The 17,713-nt window shown below is 36.1% G+C and overlaps 2 protein-coding genes across 4 annotated transcripts; both read right to left on the bottom strand.

Annotated features, from left to right (window-relative positions):
- Nucleotides 1–3,232, bottom strand: ndufa12 (NADH:ubiquinone oxidoreductase subunit A12). The gene is made up of 4 exons (XM_058772471.1): nucleotides 3,010–3,232; nucleotides 2,409–2,491; nucleotides 2,232–2,319; nucleotides 1–286 (listed from the first exon to the last, which is right to left on the bottom strand). Exons 1-4 carry the CDS (start codon nucleotides 3,096–3,098, stop codon nucleotides 106–108), a joined length of 441 nt encoding a protein of 146 aa, XP_058628454.1. The 5' UTR covers nucleotides 3,099–3,232; the 3' UTR covers nucleotides 1–105.
- Nucleotides 3,233–3,742: 510 nt separating this feature from the next.
- Nucleotides 3,743–15,172, bottom strand: nr2c1 (nuclear receptor subfamily 2, group C, member 1). 3 transcript variants are annotated; one of them, XM_058772467.1, is made up of 14 exons: nucleotides 14,505–15,172; nucleotides 12,896–13,062; nucleotides 12,513–12,743; nucleotides 11,194–11,272; nucleotides 10,890–11,069; nucleotides 10,633–10,780; nucleotides 10,448–10,544; nucleotides 9,041–9,219; nucleotides 8,803–8,950; nucleotides 8,592–8,713; nucleotides 7,307–7,446; nucleotides 5,673–5,810; nucleotides 5,479–5,584; nucleotides 3,743–4,964 (listed from the first exon to the last, which is right to left on the bottom strand). In XM_058772467.1, the coding sequence occupies exons 2-14, from the start codon at nucleotides 12,947–12,949 to the stop codon at nucleotides 4,790–4,792; spliced, it is 1,797 nt and encodes a 598-aa protein (XP_058628450.1). In that variant the 5' UTR covers nucleotides 12,950–13,062; nucleotides 14,505–15,172; the 3' UTR covers nucleotides 3,743–4,789. The 3 variants fall into 3 exon arrangements, with proteins under 3 accessions (XP_058628450.1, XP_058628449.1, XP_058628451.1); XM_058772466.1 differs by having other exon boundaries at nucleotides 12,896–13,003; nucleotides 14,505–14,994; XM_058772468.1 differs by lacking the exon at nucleotides 14,505–15,172 and adding an exon at nucleotides 13,793–13,932 and having other exon boundaries at nucleotides 12,896–13,003.
- Nucleotides 15,173–17,713: the final 2,541 nt, after the last annotated feature.

The raw sequence follows: 17,713 nt of genomic DNA, 5'->3' as shown, positions 1-17,713 counted from the left end.
TAAAGACATTAGTTTTAATTTATTGATGATTATAAAGCTACAATTTACAGAATGCCTCAAACGGCAGAACAGATGGTAAAGGGAACACAAAACAGGATGAGGGGATTATTTCTCCCCGGCTTTTGGTGGCACCCACTCGTGGATCTTCTTGCGAGTGGTTGAATAGGGTACGTAGCAGTTAAGTGTGCCACTGTTGTTGAACTGATGTACTTTGGCCAGGAACTTCTTGGGCTCTGGAGGGTGAGTGGTGGGAGGGTCATCCGTCATGCAGTGCAGCCAACGGTGCCTGAGAAAAACATCAAAGAGAGAAAAATAGAAGATATATGATTGCACATTGGCAAATAAAGCCTTTGTTTGTCTGCTAATAACTTTGAGCCAAAGCAGTGTGAATTTCTGTATAAAATATTATGCAATTCTATGAACTAATAAATGTATATATATTTCCCCCCATTTTAAATTCTTATTATCCAATGAAAGGTTAGATTTTTGTGATTTTTTTTAAATAAAAGATCAAAAGGATCAACAATACAGATTAATTTTCACAGCCTTCTTTGATCATATTTACCAATGGTGCCGATATTTTTGGCAATGAGTGTATTTAAGCTGTGTACTGGTGGGTTAAATCATACTAAGGTGCAGCTGGATAAGGTGTACAGTATAGATACACAAGAAGTACACTTAAGTACAATCTTGATACACTTTATTTTAAGTAGCTTATGTCTGTGTACTTACATTTATAATTACATTGTATAAAGTCTGCAACACATGTAACAATCTTTTGGTTACATAAGTAGCTGTGTAACAGACTCGGTCTGTTACATACGTGTAACAGTAGCTGCCTATTACATGTAAATAATTACAAACTGTAAGTACAGGTTGTTCCATAACTTAGTTTCATGTAAGTACAACGGCTACTACTAAGTACTTAATTAGGTAATTACTCTGTATTATGGACACCTTAAAATAAAGTGTTACCCAATTTTATTTTTAAAATCTGTTTTCATTATAATTTCCATTGATTACCAAGAGAGATATCAACCATATGCACGTCTTTTTACATTTCTCCTCTTTTCAGGGCTAAATTAGTTTTTCAATTGCACTGTAAAATTACCCAATGAGTTACTCCAATAATTACATAATATTAAGTGCAAAAGATATAAAACTAAATCCATAAAACACCATGCCAAACACATCTAGATATATTACCATTCGGCAGGGACCATGCTGCCATCAACGTCCCACAGAGTGTTCTTGCCATTCATCTCCGTGGTGTAAATCACCCATCGATGACGGCCTGAAAGTCACAAATTGCCAAATGCACATTAATAAGGCATAAAACACAGTAAATAGAAGATATATGATTGCACATTGGCAAATAAAGCCTTTGTTTGTCTGCTAATAACTTTGAGCCAAAGCAGTGTGAATTTCTGTATAAAATATTATGCAATTCTATGAACTAATAAATGTATATATATTTCATTTTAAATTCTTATTATCCAATGAAAGGTTAGATTTTTGTGATTTTTTTAAATAAAAGATCAAAAGGATCAACAATACAGATTAATTTTCACAGCCTTCTTTGATCATATTTACCAATGGTGCCGATATTTTTGGCAATGAGTGTATTTAAGCTGTGTACTGGTGGGTTAAATCATACTAAGGTGCAGCTGGATAAGGTGTACAGTATAGATACACAAGAAGTACACTTAAGTACAATCTTGATACACTTTATTTTAAGTAGCTTATGTCTGTGTACTTACATTTATAATTACATTGTATAAAGTCTGCAACACATGTAACAATCTTTTGGTTACATAGTAGCTGTGTAACAGACTCGGTCTGTTACATACGTAACAGTAGCTGCCTATTACATGTAAATAATTACAAACTGTAAGTACAGGTTGTTCCATAACTTAGTTTCATGTAAGTACAACGGCTACTACTAAGTACTTAATTAGGTAATTACTCTGTATTATGGACACCTTAAAATAAAGTGTTACCCAATTTTATTTTTAAAATCTGTTTTCATTATAATTTCCATTGATTACCAAGAGAGATATCAACCATATGCACGTCTTTTTACATTTCTCCTCTTTTCAGGGCTAAATTAGTTTTTCAATTGCACTGTAAAATTACCCAATGAGTTACTCCAATAATTACATAATATTAAGTGCAAAAGATATAAAACTAAATCCATAAAACACCATGCCAAACACATCTAGATATATTACCATTCGGCAGGGACCATGCTGCCATCAACGTCCCACAGAGTGTTCTTGCCATTCATCTCCGTGGTGTAAATCACCCATCGATGACGGCCTGAAAGTCACAAATTGCCAAATGCACATTAATAAGGCATAAAACACAGTAAATTTGTGTACAGACAGCTAAAGTATGTATACTCATACCAAAAAAGTATCTGTTGTCCTCATAGTATTTGTTGCCATATTTGTCAATACCCACCAAGGCTCCAGTCTTGACATCGTTCACCCTGAGAGACACATTTTTGATCAATTATTAATATATTAAGTCTAATATTTAATGTACCAAGTAAATCATGTTCATAAAAATAAATCATATACAAATATCAAGAATACATCCCCTAAAATATTTAGCGCAGGTCCAAAAATAGTAGTGTTCAATTCCTAATAATAATAATAATAACAACAACAACAATGATACAAAAATTATTACACCATAAAACGTTTTATTAGTTCTAATTTGGACGATAATGATTGTATTTTTAATATATGTACATGCACATAAAAAGATCTCACCGTATAAATAAAATATTTTACGCTAATATGCCTTGTTGTTACAGATGCAATATAAATATGAAAAATTTAAATAATTTCTCCGGTGAACATTGTCGCATTCAGATATATGTGACTGTACAGTCACTATCAGAGGTCATTGCTTTGGCTTCAGTGTCTTACAGCTTTACACACTCCATTTTACAGCACCGTTTACCTCTAAAGCTATAAAAACAGATTTAAATGAGTGACCCACCTGAAAAGCTGCAGCAGGAAGCCTCTAACGCCGCCGTGACCGGTGAGCTGACCCACGGCCCGCCGCACTATATTCCCGTACTCCGCCATAACCGACGGACTCTAAACACGGACGGACTGCAGCGCGACTCTACCGTTCCCCCTTCACACGATCACACGCGATGGGTTCCGCCAGCAGAGAAATCATTTTAAATTCACGCCGTGTCCTTCACGCTTTGTCTCTCGTTTTACTGAATCACAGACTGACATTTAGTTCTCTGAGATGTATGTTTATATGTGACCCCGGAACACAAAACCAGTCACAAGTAGCACGGGTATATTTGTAGCTATAGCCAATACATTGTATGGGTCAAAATGATAGATTTCTCTTATATGCCAAAAATGATTAGGATATTATGTAAAGATCATGTTCCATGAAAATATACTGTAAATTTACTACCGTAAATATATCAAAACTTCATTTTTTATTAGTAATATGCGTTGCTAAGAACTTTATTTGGACAACTTTAAAGGCGATTTTCTCAATATTTTGATGTTTTTGCACCCTCAGATTACAGATTTTCTAATAGTTGTATCTCTAATAGCTAAATATTGTCCTATCCTAACAAACCATGCATCTATGGAGAGCTTATTATTCAGCTTTATGTATAAATCTCAATTGACCCTTATGACTGGTTTTGTGGTCCAAATACAAATTCTTCATATTAATCAGACTGAAATTAAAACATGATTACCTTTATCTTTATAATTTACCTGAAGCAATGAAACGAACAGCAGTAGCAGCAGGTTCATGCTTGTTATGCAGTACATGTTCAGGTCCGCATAATATCGCCTGCATTTATCGTATAAACAGCTTTTAAAGATGGAAATCATATTATTTTCTTTTTGCCACAATATCACAATTACATTGACGCAAATTCTAACGATTAAATGTTTTTACTTTGGTTTGAGCAGATCATGTCTCTGGGTGATGTGTATTGGCAGACATTAACAGTTTATTAAGAAATATTCCAGGTGTTTCAATGATAGTAATAATGATTTATAGTGCAATTTAAGTGTCCAAGCTTGTCCAGAACATGTTTCTGAAAGTCTGGTTTAACCTTTAATAAAAAAAAAAAAAAAAATGCAACACAACACAAACATATTCGTTATTTAAACGTTACAGAGTTCAATCACTGTCTATACTCCCACACATTGAAGATTGCACTCATAGATTGATATTTTGCCAATTAAATATAATAGAGCTTAAACAGAAACATTTCCATGCACTACATAATTTCCCATGACTTTTCCAGGGATGAAAATAAGATTTTCCGTGACTGTGGGAACCCTGTATATCACATTTAATGTGTTCATAAAAAAGGAAGTTTCCAACAAATACCAAAATACAGACATTTTCCCCCTTGATTTGACATTTATTATTCCTATATACATCATTCATATACATACAGAGAAAGTCAGTGCTTGGGGCAGGGGGGAAAGTTCTCTTTGGAACAAGTTCTTAAGAACAGATTCCTTGCACTTCCTGTATCTTTATAGACACTTTTTCTAAACATAAGTACACTAGTACAATAAAAGCCAAATGATCCGACCGCAACAGTTGCGGTAAACCACTTTATCCATACTACATAACCCATAGACACAACCACTGACCAAATGAAAAAGCAAAGTCAGAACAAAATGATTTCCTCGTTCAAAATTCACATGATTATATCATATGTTTCGGCTCAAAGGGTCTGAGCGAGCAAAGCTGATGGGTGTGGCTGTGGGCGGGGTTTCTGTCACTCAGCAGTGCTGATTGGCTGGCTGTTGTAGTCGGTAGACTCCATTTTGAGGATGTAGGGAATGATGCTGTCAATCTGAACGTTCCCGATTAGACCGGCGAAAAAGAGCTCTTCGGTCACCGCCGCGCTCATGAGCCGCAGAGCAGGCAGACGAACTAACAGTTTTGAAAGACTGAAAAAGAATTTATAGCTTCAGTTAAGGCCCATTCACACCAAGTACAATAACAATAAAGATAACGATAAAGATATAGTTCTAAAAATTGTTGTCAATATTAAAAAATAGCAGAGTCCACACCGCAGCTATAACGGTAAAGGCATTGAGAAACGATATCGTTGGAATCACTTTCAAAACGATTTTTTTCCAGCTGATGAACGATACAAACATTGACAGCCAATCAGAATCTATCCTGCTATAACGAGCTCGAGAATTTAAAGCGGCAGACGCGCGTGCGCTTAGAATAAACAGACGATATCGTTTGCTGGTGTGGACACTAATATCGTTATCTTTATAGTTATCGTTCTTGGTGTGAACGGGGCTTTATAGTCAACTAGTGTATCTCAAATAAAACTAATTTTTTTAAAAATGTTCCTAAATATTCAAAATGAATTAGACCATAATTACGCACTTTAGAATTGAGAATCTATGATGATTGGTTGGACAAACGCAAGCTACTATAGTCACTCACCGATATGTGTCCTCTGGATACACTTTGCTCACATAGTCCTGTAGTTCCATGTAGGCTTTCTCCTGAAAGCGTTCGATCTGAAGGGTGCCGTCCACTCCAGAGTGATCTATGACAAACACACACAATCCACTCCATTCTTACTCCATTCTCTCAATTTCCTTCATATTTTTCAGATAAACTCCACTTGTGCTCACCTGGGCTGAAGAGAACCACAGCTTTGAGGTAAGCATATTCATATGCATCAGGACTCATGCGACTCATACTGTTACAAAATTCCTGCATACGCCAGATATGCTCCATGACTAGCTTCACGCGCTCCGGGGACAGCTTTTCTGTTGAACACACACACATTTCTCATTAGGTATCTGTGAATCAAGTTAACTTCAAATAATAATATTTTAACAATTTGCTTTAGTACGAAGGCAATATAAAAGCCAACAATTTAGTTTTGTCTATACAAGAATGCTGCATTGATGGCATATTTTTGTAGGCCAACACCAAAGTTAGCATCACCCTGGGTCCCTCGAAAAAAAAAAGTCAATAGAATTTTTCCATTCGCTTTTGGATTATTGTGGAAAATAAGCTCTGTGACCAACAAAGGTTTATGAATCTTGCACATTTTGCTCATTGTGATGAATTTTGAAGGCTAAACACCCATTAAAAAATGATGATGAAACTGGAAGTGATAAAATACTAACTTGTTTCTGAGCCTACAAAGTAGTGATGGGAGAAACGAACCTTTGCGAAGCTTCGAATCAATTGAACCAATCGCTTCGCAAAATGATTCACTGTTTCGAAGCGCTCGAAACACCACGCTAGTGACGCCTGCTGGTCAAAAGCGTGCAAATGCAACAAAAACAGTTTTTAATACATTAAATACAATAAAAATAATACAATACCATTAAATATGAAGTGTCTGTATAATATATTTTTAAAAATATTTTATATTAATTTGCAGGGCTTTTTGTTTGTTTTATGGAGAGCTTGTATATAGAGGCCAGTAAGAGACTATTAACTACTTCTCATCCTTTTAATTACACAAATGTCTCGTTAAAAATGTCTACAAATTGATGAAACTGATCCGAGATCAGGAAAAACCATAGATGCTGGTTCAATGGTTCACCGCTGGGGGGGATCTCAATGAACTCACATGAGTCACGGTTTTAGAGAAATCGCCCCCCTGAAATCTGAAATCATGTGACTTTGGCAGTTTGATATGCGCTCCGAGCAACCGTTTCGGAAAAAATTTATTCTCAAAAGTTTCGAAGCTTCACAAAGCAGTGCTTCAAAAGCGCCCATCACTACTACAAAGATATGTCATCCCTACAGCACTCTATATCATTCAAAACTTAATATTTTTCTCACACAGTATAAATGAGAATGAGAAACAATTTTGAAAAATGAGAAACATTAAAAAAAAAAAAAAAAAAAAATCACAAATTTAATGGCATAAAAAACACTACCATTGTGTAAAAATTACTTTCAAATTTATATAATATTGTAATTTTGCATTATAAATATTTTCGGCATTGGTAATGAAAACTGGGTGGTATGTGTTTCATTTTCATAAAAATAATGTAAACAAAGTAGAAATTCTTGACAGTCCTAAAATAGGCTTAATTTTCTTTATGCAAATTATATATATATATATATATATATATATATATATAAATATAAAAATACATAAAAAATTAAATCACATAAATAAAAGTTTGCCTGAATTAAACAACTGACAAAAATCATCTGAATTAATCAACTGACCTAAAGTTGATTAGCTAACATAAATTAGACAGGACACAGAAAAATCAAGAGCAACAGGTTCACATACCTTCATCCAGGCTGGTCTGCAAGTGGTTAATTATGGCTGTGAGGATGGTTTCTACGTTCATAATGTGTGAACACTGAGCCAGACCTAAAGCAAACAACTCATTCCAGCAGGCCTTCATCAGCGTGATGCTGTTCTCTGAGCTAAACACCAAAAATACAGAAAATAAAATGAGGACACAGCCACAAGCTCACATATAAAATTATTACAGTGTTCACATGAGGAGGAAAAAAAGACCATTTATGCCGGTAGTTCTGTTTCACTGCATAAGGGGCAGCATATACTTTAAAATATATTAAAATGTATTTTTAGCTCATTAACATCTGTATTCAGTAGGGGTGTAACGGTACACAAATATGACGGTTTGGTACGTACCTCGGTTTTAATGTCACGGTTCGGTATGATTTCGGTACAGCAGGGGGAAAAACTAAACTTTTTTTCTTTTCTTTTCTTTTTAAATAAACAGTGGTTTACTGAACAAGTTGCTCTTTCTTTAAATAAATGCAGTTATAGTTTAAATTTTCTTAGTGATACAATTCTACCTCAGCTTATGCTTAAAACTATAGGGAGCCCTTTTACATTATAAGGTTACAATTAGGCCTAACAACTTAACCCAAATTTAAATTGAATTACTATTTTTAAATAGATGATCAACACTCAACTTTAAAAAAAAATTTATGCAAACATGTAAATTGCACATAATGCAGTTTTTAAATTAACTTATAAATTATAAAATTTCTAGGCTATTTGTCAAAATATATTCAATTACACACTGGCTGTCATAGCATGTTTCATAACAGATTAATTTAAACATACATTAAATAATTAAGACTAACAGGTTTAATAAAACATAATGAGTATGTGGTGTAATATTTTGCGAAATGCTCCTCTCTAGACTTCATTTCTCTAGTGAACTAACGAGCTGTGGACACTGATGACTTGTAAATGAGGTGCTACGTGACATTTTATTTCCACGCTGTTTTGTTGATGTCTTTCCGCGGTTGAAACACTGATTGAACGACTACATGAGGCATGAGATGTTCAGTCATGTTTTTTCGCGTTAAATCTAGTAGTACAGAGGAAGGAATGATGGCGTTCATACAGCGATCTGTCATTCCACATCAAAGACTATAAAAACGCTATTTATTATTTGAATTTCCTGAAAACATTAAATAAAATACTGTATTCGTTTGTTATGAATACGTGTACCGTTACACCCCTAGTATTTAGTGCTTATCTACTTGTGATCGCCTAAACCTGGTGTAAACGGGACCATTAATACACTCACCCAAGGGCCTGGAAAGCTGGAATAGAGCGTGCCCAGTGCATTGAGAGGAAAAGTAGACGAGAAGCTGATTCACAGATGTAATTCAGATTCAGGAAGTCTGGCATGGGCAGCGGCATCATCAGCTACACACAATATTTAATACAGATCGTCATTGGTCCATAATTTTTGGGGTTGTAACTGCAGTGTGTGCAAGTCAACAGTGACGCCTGACCTTAAAGGGCACATGCATATCTGAGAGCAGCGGACCCTCTAGTTCTAATAGGGCGGTGGTCTGTTCATCGACCCTGACAGCCCCCTCAGCCACCTCTTCCCCACAACCCTCCTCCGACTGAAGCACCTTTGTGAGCGTGTCAAAGGCCCTGGACACAAACAATCAGAAATTTAAGCATAGCGATTTACCTCACATCTTCCAGGCTTGATATTAGGTCTACAAAAGTTGCTTTCCGCACCGTGTGACATCATTCGGCTCATCCCTTTGAATGTCTGTCATAACGCTGTCATCGTTACTCATGGTCTCTATCCCTGACAGGTCGGTACTGCTGTCCATCATCTCACGACTTTTGCTGAGGTGACCGAGTGACGTGACCACGTTGGCCAAGGTACCCAGATCTCCTTGACTAGAATCATTCTACAGTGAACATCACAAAACATCAATATACATGAATGAACATGTATGTGTCCAGGTTAAATTTCAGCCCAAAATGTGTCATTTTTAAAAAATAAATGTACAAAAGAATTCACAGATTTAATGCCATTAAAAAGTTTTTTTTTAATTTTTGTTTATAAAATTGTATTAAAAAATGTGTTTAACTTTCATAAACATAATGTAATGTAATCAAAGGAAAAATTCTTGAAAGTCCTAAAATAGGCTTCATTTCATATATATATATATATATATATATATATATATATATATATATATATATATATATAAATAAATGTAAACAAAAATATAATAATACAAAAGTTTAGAGACAAAACTGCCAATCATTTGCCGCTAATTACTTATTATATTCATATTATATGACTTATAATTATTTATAATTCATATAATATATTCAAATAAGAATTATATAAACTGGCAATTAATATTAAACTTTCCATTTAAATTAATTTAAATAAATACACATATGTTTTAATATATAAAGCTTTTAATTACTAAACTGTGCATTTTCTTTTGAGCGGTCCATGTAACATCAGTGGTTTGATTGTAATTTTACAAAGCTGCGAGAATAGTTTTTGTGCGCAATGAAAACAAAAATAACGACTTTATTCAACAATTCGTCTCGATTTTCAATAATGGCGGAAGACGTGATTTGGAGGAGAAGAATTGTTGACTAAAGTTGTTATTTTTGTTTTCTTTGCGCACAAACAGTATTCTTATAGCAGTTGAACCACTGACTATTTTACCGATGTCCTTGCTACGTTTCTGAGCCTGGGAACATTTCAGTTGCATTGCTGTCTAAGCAAGGTCAGAAAGCTCTCGGATTTCATCAAAAATCTCTCTATTTGTGTTCCGAAGATGAATGAAGGTCTTACGGGTTTGGAACGACATGAGGGGGAGTAATTAATAACAGATTTTTCATTTCTGAGTGTACTATCCCTTTAAGAATTACAGTCAGGCCCTACGTATTCTGTAGAATGCGGAAGTCTTTTTGTCAGGTGCTGATGCCATGGTGAATTCTTAGGGCAAGTCAACTCAGAGTTCAAGCTTTAACACAGAGTTGGTTGAACCTCCTTATTGACAATAATAATCATTTTTAATAATAATTATTATTAATTTATTATATATATATAGTACAAAATATAATAAAAACAAACAAAGCCCTGCAAAAAAACAAAAACAAACATTTTACCTGATCTGGTGAAGAAGGAATTAAAATGGTGTTGTCAAGTTTGGAAAGAGACTGCTGGATGTTCAAGAGCATGTTGGAGTCCAGTAAACTGGTGGACCTGTGATCAGACACAGAGTGAGCGTTAAAAAAACAAAAAATAAAACAAAGAGATTCTTTTTGACTCAAACACACATTCACATCAGTACCTGGCAGTCTCTTTTTCACTAACAAACGTTGGCATGGCGGCGAGAGGGCTGCAGAGGTTTTTCCGGATGTAGATCTTTTCGATGGAGGGCGCACAGTTTGCTGGCTTCTCTCTCGACACCTCCACCGGTTTCCTCTCACACTGAACAGCTGTTGGAGCAATTTCAGCAGGTGAAAATCATAAGTCTAATGACAGCACACCCCTCCTCAACAAGCTGCATAATTTGAGTCATCAGTCATGAATCTGAATTGGACTCACAGTCTTGTTTCATGCCGAGCGCCATGCAGCGCTGCAGTCTGCAGTACTGACACCGGTTCCGATGGTGTTTGTTGATGACACATTCTCCAGACCCGCGGCATGTGTACACCAGATTCTTCCTGATGCTGCGCTTGAAGAAACCCTTACAGCCCTCACAGCTCACTGCTCCATAATGACGACCTGAACACACGCACAATAACAGTACAGAAACATCTATTTACAAAACTAACACAATTAAGCAATTATTTTAAACACAACTATATATATATATATATATATATATATATATGTGTGTGTCATTTACCTGAGGCCTTGTCTCCACAAACTACACAATACTCCACTGGAGGCTTTGTAGTACCCTGTTCTGAGCCTTCCGTCACAAACTGAAAAACAAAGCATTCTAAACTATAAACATGAACAATAATATTGTGTAAATTACAAAAGGAAATACTGTATAAACGCACAAGAAATACAGATTATCACAATGCAAACTTCCATGAGATGACTACAATTATAGTAAGTCTTACCCAAAAAAGTAATGTGGTACAGTGGAACATTAGAAAAACACCACCATGGTGCTTTGATTGTACTGAATAATGTTTTTGTACTGTAGTATTTATATGGCGTTGGAGACTTGACTTGCCATTGATTTCAATAGTTTGATATTAGCATGTTGCTAAGCTAACAGCACAACTCTCTAATAAGCCTAAAGACAAACAGCACACACAAATGCTGAGTGAAACATTCCAGTTAAATTACACCAAATTATTTTAAAAGCTGAATGAAATATAAGTATTTTCAGAAATCGGTCACACTTTATTTGAAGGTCTAATTCTCGCTATTAACAAACCATTAACTACAACTTTTGCCTCAGTTAACTCCTAATTGGCTGCTTATTAATAGTTAGTAAGGTAGTTGTTAAGTTTAGGTACTGAGTTTGATTAGGGATGTAGAATATTGTCATGCAGAATATGTGCTTTATAAGTACTAATAAACAGCCAACATGTTAATAATAGGCATGCGTATAAGCAACTTATTAATAGTGAGAATTGGTCCCTATACTCATGTCAGTTTTAGCTAGAATTCAAATTTGTCTTGCTTCGTCCGCTATACTGGATTTTTTTTAGTAAACCAAAACACAAGTAAAGGCCAGAGTATATTTAGTCTTTGAACGTATACTTTATTTGATAGTGTGTATGAACACATGCGCACTAGAAACTTTCATCTTTGTCCAGTGTCTGCGCAATTTCTCTATAAAAGTAATGATGGAATAAAAATGTCTTTAAATGAAAGTTGCGGTTGTCTATTGTTGTTGCAGTCTCCAGCAGTGGTAGTACTGTTCTGGGCTTAGGTAGGGTCTACAATCTACTTAGGCTTACGATGCTTTTGGAAAACGCAGCCCTGTTTGTTTTTTGACAGTGAAACAATGGTCCAGTGTCGCCAACTGTTAGACCAACTAATTCAAGATGCGTACATGAGCTGAGCATAAACAGTATGTGCATTTAGAAAACTCAGGCTGCGTGTGTACATTTTGTGCGCGCTATGCACTCACTGAATGAAAAGTGTAGCGTACACATAAAAACCTAAGTATACTTTGGGCTTAAACGAGTGGTGCCTGTTTACCTGGATCTGTTGTCCTGTCAGCTCAGGTGATGCGAAAAGCAGTTGATTGACAGCAGACCCATCAGCAGATGTTAAGATGACCTTGGCTGGTGAGTTCTCTTGTTTGATGAACAGTTTCTCCTGGTTGGGGTAATCCAGGTTAGCTAATATAAACTGCTGCTTGCCGGCTCCAGCCTGATCAATGGCTGTGACTATCTGCACCTTCTGAGCCAACTGCTGCTCCGTCACAATCTGATACAACACATGACAACAAAGACCATCAGAAAGAAGCCAAATTACATTTACAGTGATGGCATGAAAGTTTGTGTTGGTCTGAAAACATGCAACGCAGTTCAATAAAATTAATCATATTTATCATGGCAAATTTTCGCAGTGTAAGTCACCTGTAGGCCTCCATCTGCAGACACCAGCTGAATTCTGGGACTTTCTCCTTCCATGATACCGTTCTGTCAGAACCGAGGCTCAGCAACGCCCCATCAGCCACACGCTCACTGAGAAAAATAACACGCAACAACTCTCAAGGATCCACATCAACCATTTGCAACAAGACCTTGTAAAAGTCAGGGGGGAAACAGAATATTACCAAACAATATTTAATGCATATCTACATTCATTTTTCAAAGTATAAATAGGGTCTTTATACATGCAAATATATAACCGACTTTTAAAATGGGGTCCCGCACATAAGGATGATCATATTTGGGGGTCTGAGGAATGTAAAAAATTTAAAACCCCTGGTGCAAGTGAACAAAATTGTTGGTGAGATGTTTTTTGAGTGATGCAAAATTTGCTGCCAAGACGTTAAGAGTGTTGTGGATGATTACTGAGGCACTGCTACTGCTATGCAGTTGCACATTGCTGGAGACTTACTAGCCCAAGTCTCCATGCAATTCTGATCTTTCTTTAAAGTTTGAGATTTTCCACCCGTGTTATTGTCCCCCAGGCAAACAACTCAAGTTTGATCTCTTAGAAAAGTCCTGAGAACAAAGAGTCTGGGATGAATTACATGCCTAAGCTTAATATTAAGATTTAGGGGTTTGTGCATATAATTACGCAAAGAGGTTTCCTTTGATTTCTGAGATGTTTCAACCTGTTTATTATAAGTCAATTTGTTCATGACTTTGCAGTTCTTGCCATTCCATCATCTGGATCACCTTAACAAATTACTTAAATCAGGGCCTTTGTTATTATACTATCCATCTATATGCTCTACACGTCTAAGTTTTCTGTTTAGTGTTGTCAATCAGTTCAAGTCTGATAAAGAAATAGTGAAATCTCACAGTCATATGGTTAGCAGTAACGTTAGCTACATTAGCACACAAGCCAGCACCGCGTATTGATTTCAGCGTTTTTCAAGGAACTAAATGACTTAATGATTAAACAAATGCGATCTAGCGTGAATGACAGCTGGGGGTCAGTAACTCATGTGGAATGTGTGGCTGTTGATCCGGGAAGATAAAGTTAGATCTGTTCCTGTAGGTTAAAGGTCATGATTGAAGGGTTAAAGCTCCCCAGACATACACAGAGGGATCTTCACTGCAGCAGCGCTTCACACACGGATTACAGGACACATCTAGTAGCTTCAAAAATTGTGATCTTAGAATGACAAATTAATAAGTCCGAATGATCGTCTGTGTGTTATTTTGTGATCGGATCCGTTGTGTTTATCAGCGCACTGATAACAGATTAGCCAACTGATAGCGTTAGCCTGCTAAATAACCTCATGTCCGCATCCGATTTGTTATGATGTCCATTAGCTGCTTTGTTATGTATATATTTATTGTTCTTAAATAACCAAAAAGCTCTTGCGGTTAGTTTAATCGCAGGCGTTTGCCGGTAATGAGCGATGTTTTCTATTATGCTAGCGGCTACTACGCTAACGCGTGTTAGCAGGCCGGCTATCAACAATGCTAATATTCTCCTGAATTATTAATCCTAAGCAATTACTGCAAACACAGCGGGCGTTAACAATACAGAAAGGGTTATTCTTACCCTGAACGCGTGAGAAATTATCCAACTACTGTGATGTTTTGATAAATTATCGTAAACTGACGGCTCACTGCAGCTACAGGAGGTCAGAGTTCGCGACCCGCTCAAAGCAGACCTGCACATCTGCGCATGCGCAAATGCACTCGCGAGACAGCAGCGTTGATTTTAGTGAAGGTTGAGAGGTAGTGCGTTTCCGACGTTAGCCAGTATGATTAACTAGACATCCTCATATTTTATAGTGCTTCTGTAAGCCAAAGTGATACGTGAACACATTTAGCAATAACTGTCCCGGTTTAACCGTTTGTTACATGTGCAGTAGGCTACAAACATATCTGGTAATGGATAATACAGTTTGCCATCTGCTTCACTTTCTAGTTATTGGTACCAGCAGCCAAGAACTCATATAAATTAATCTAATTAACTGCATAGAAACAATAGGAATGTGAATTGCGTAATGTACTTTTTATATTTATATTCAGCAAACCGTTATGAAAATAAATCATGTTTTTACTAAAAAAAAAAACATGGTAACCACAAATTAACCATGGATTTGCTGCACTAACCATAGTTTAACCATGGTGTTTCCAGTAAAACTGTGGTTATACAAATGATAATACGCCAGAAAACAGTTACTACACTTTTACTGTAATAAAACCATGGATAATTTTTGTAAGGAAACATACCCTGAGTCATTATGAAACCAAATGTAACCAGACATGTTTTCTTATTACATTACATTATTTATTAAAAATTATTTGCACTTTACATTTATGTTGGGGCATAGCCTACTCCCTTGAAATCCTCAAGATATTAACAAATTACTTCAGGATGAAAAACTTCCTTTGGGATGCAACGGTGAACTAGTGCCAATATGACAAGAAGCATCAGGAATAGCAATTATATTTTTCTTAAAAGTGGATCACATGAAGGAGAAAAAAAAAACATAACAGTGGCGTATCTAATTTTTTCCCAAAATGCAAAACAATCTTACAAAATGTAAACAAACATTCAACACACAAATGTGATCAATATCGAACATATTACCGCAAGACAAATAAAATCCATTCCTTGGACTTGTTACACTTCAAACAATGAAAGATCAGTGGCTTTCTGTGGCTGGAGCTGACGAAGGACCTTAGTGAAAACTAGAGAATATAATCAGGTCATACCCATTGTCAAAGTGTTAAGAGAGGTGGTCCTGAACAAGGTGCATTAGAGTATTTAATGTGTGTTACATCTTTCCCTGATAAGAGCACTAGTTTTTTTCTCTCTGTATTCACAGCCGGTGTGCTATAATGTCTAATATAGTAAGTTAAAACAGTGCTGAGTTAGCCAGCCTGGCACTGTGTCTTTACTACCCATAATTCATTGAGGCCATTAAACATCCGGAACTATTTTAAATACACCTGCATTATATTACCATTTACAAAATATGTACACTTCCAGTTCTGTCCAGTATAAGGTTTAAAACAACAGTCAAAACACCTACTTTGTACAAAAGAGTTTTAAAAAAAAATGTTTAAGATTAAAACATTTTTGTAACAGTAACAGGCTGAAAACCAAATAAAAAGGGCCTTTTTCGGGGAATACAAGCAGAATAAATATGTATTAATTGTTCATAAAACCATTCTTCCACAAATTGCTGCATATAATGCATGAATTGTTCATAAAAAGAACTGTTTCATGTAATGCATCAATCTTTGTAAAAAAAAAAAAATTATATTACGGAAATGCTCACATTCCACGCATGAACCATTTGTAAAATCAACAAAAATGCATGATTTGTTAAATGAATGTCAATCTTTGTCAATGCATTTTGTTACATTCAGTATGTGAATCATTCATAAAATCGTTTTTACGGAAATCATTGCAGGTAACACATGAACTGTTCGTAAAACCATGGATTTGGGTAAACTGTTGCAACCACCGCATAAAATGTTTTTACATTTTTGCGTAAATGGTCACGTTCAATGCATCAATCATTCGTAACAAACTTTCACCATCAATGTCCAAAACGATGGTTTTATGTACAATTTTAACAAAGTCGCTCTGTGCTTCACGATTAAGGCCCAGTAACTTTTTTAAGCCCTCTTTTCCCAGCTTTCACAGTTGAATCCAAAATCTCCCATAATGCACCATGCCAGACTGCACGGACTGCGCCACATGACCGTGCCAAAGGTGCGACCTGGCATCAGACATTCCTTTGTCATACTTGCTCATGCACATTCAGACTTGACTATGAATCACATCCCTGACCAAATCTTTTTAAACCCTCTTCAGGCAACAAGTGATACTGCAATTAGATTCAAACTGCCCCTATTACATCATAATGGAGTGTTTCAGAAAAGTGGGCAGGATTAATTCATATTTAAATATGATTCATAGGCAAACCTAATGGTCAGGAGTCAATGAAAACGTCTGTATCTAGAGCTCATGACCAGTCATTGCCTGACGTTTTTGACCCTGAATGCTTTGTGGGCTGGATTCATGGTAATGTTAAGCACCAAAAAGAACTGGCACAGAGAGGGAGTGTTTCCTAAAAATGACATTAAAAACAAAATGATGGATCACAGTGGAGGCAGACTGAATCATTTTACCTTCATTAGGGTGCTTAAAGGGTTACTCCACCCCAAAATGAAAATTTTGTCATTAATCACTTACCCCCATTTAGTTCCAAACCCGTAAAAGCTTTGTTCGTCCTCGGAACACAATTTAAGATATTTTGGATGTAAATTATACTGTCAAGGCACAGAAAAGTATAAAAAACATTGTCAAAATAGTTCATCCGCCATCAGTGGTTCAATCTGAATTTTATGAAGCGACAAGAATACTTTTTGTACGCAAACAAAATAAAAATAACGGCATTTATTCAACAATTCGTCTCCTTTGTGTCTCTGTGTGTCAACGTAGCGCCATTTTGGAGAGCATCCGATGGACGCAAAGTGTGTACGCTACTCTCTGTCATCAGTAACGCATGGATACGCTGTTTCCATTCAAATCAAAGCGTAAATAAACATACAATACATATCCATGCATTACTGATGACAGAGAATAGCGTACGCACTTTGCGACCATCGGATGCTCTCCAAAATGGCGCAACGCTGACACAGAGAGATACAGAGGAGACGAATTGTTGAATAAATGTCGTTATTTATGCATTTTCTCGTCGCTGCATAAAATTCAGATTGAACCACTGATGGCGGATAAACTAT

The sequence above is a fragment of the Onychostoma macrolepis genome, chromosome 04 (assembly GCF_012432095.1).
Source record: "Onychostoma macrolepis isolate SWU-2019 chromosome 04, ASM1243209v1, whole genome shotgun sequence".
NCBI lineage: Eukaryota > Metazoa > Chordata > Actinopteri > Cypriniformes > Cyprinidae > Onychostoma > Onychostoma macrolepis.
Note: the sequence above shows the minus strand (reverse complement) of the source record. Positions and strands in the feature narration are given on the sequence as shown.

Coding starts and splice junctions, on each gene's coding strand:
- ndufa12 (XM_058772471.1), bottom strand. CDS start 3,098: ATGGCGGAGTACGGGAATATAGTGCGGCGGGCCGTGGGTCAGCTCACC. Junction 2,492..3,009: donor TTCCTGCTGCAGCTTTTCAG/GTGGGTCACTCA, acceptor TGTGTCTCTCAG/GGTGAACGATGTCAAGACTG. Junction 287..2,231: donor AGCATGGTCCCTGCCGAATG/GTAATATATCTA, acceptor TGTTTTTCTCAG/GCACCGTTGGCTGCACTGCA.
- nr2c1 (XM_058772467.1), bottom strand. CDS start 12,949: ATGGAAGGAGAAAGTCCCAGAATTCAGCTGGTGTCTGCAGATGGAGGC. Junction 12,744..12,895: donor CTGCAGATGGAGGCCTACAG/GTGACTTACACT, acceptor GTGTTGTATCAG/ATTGTGACGGAGCAGCAGTT. Junction 5,585..5,672: donor TGTGGTTCTCTTCAGCCCAG/GTGAGCACAAGT, acceptor TGTTTGTCATAG/ATCACTCTGGAGTGGACGGC.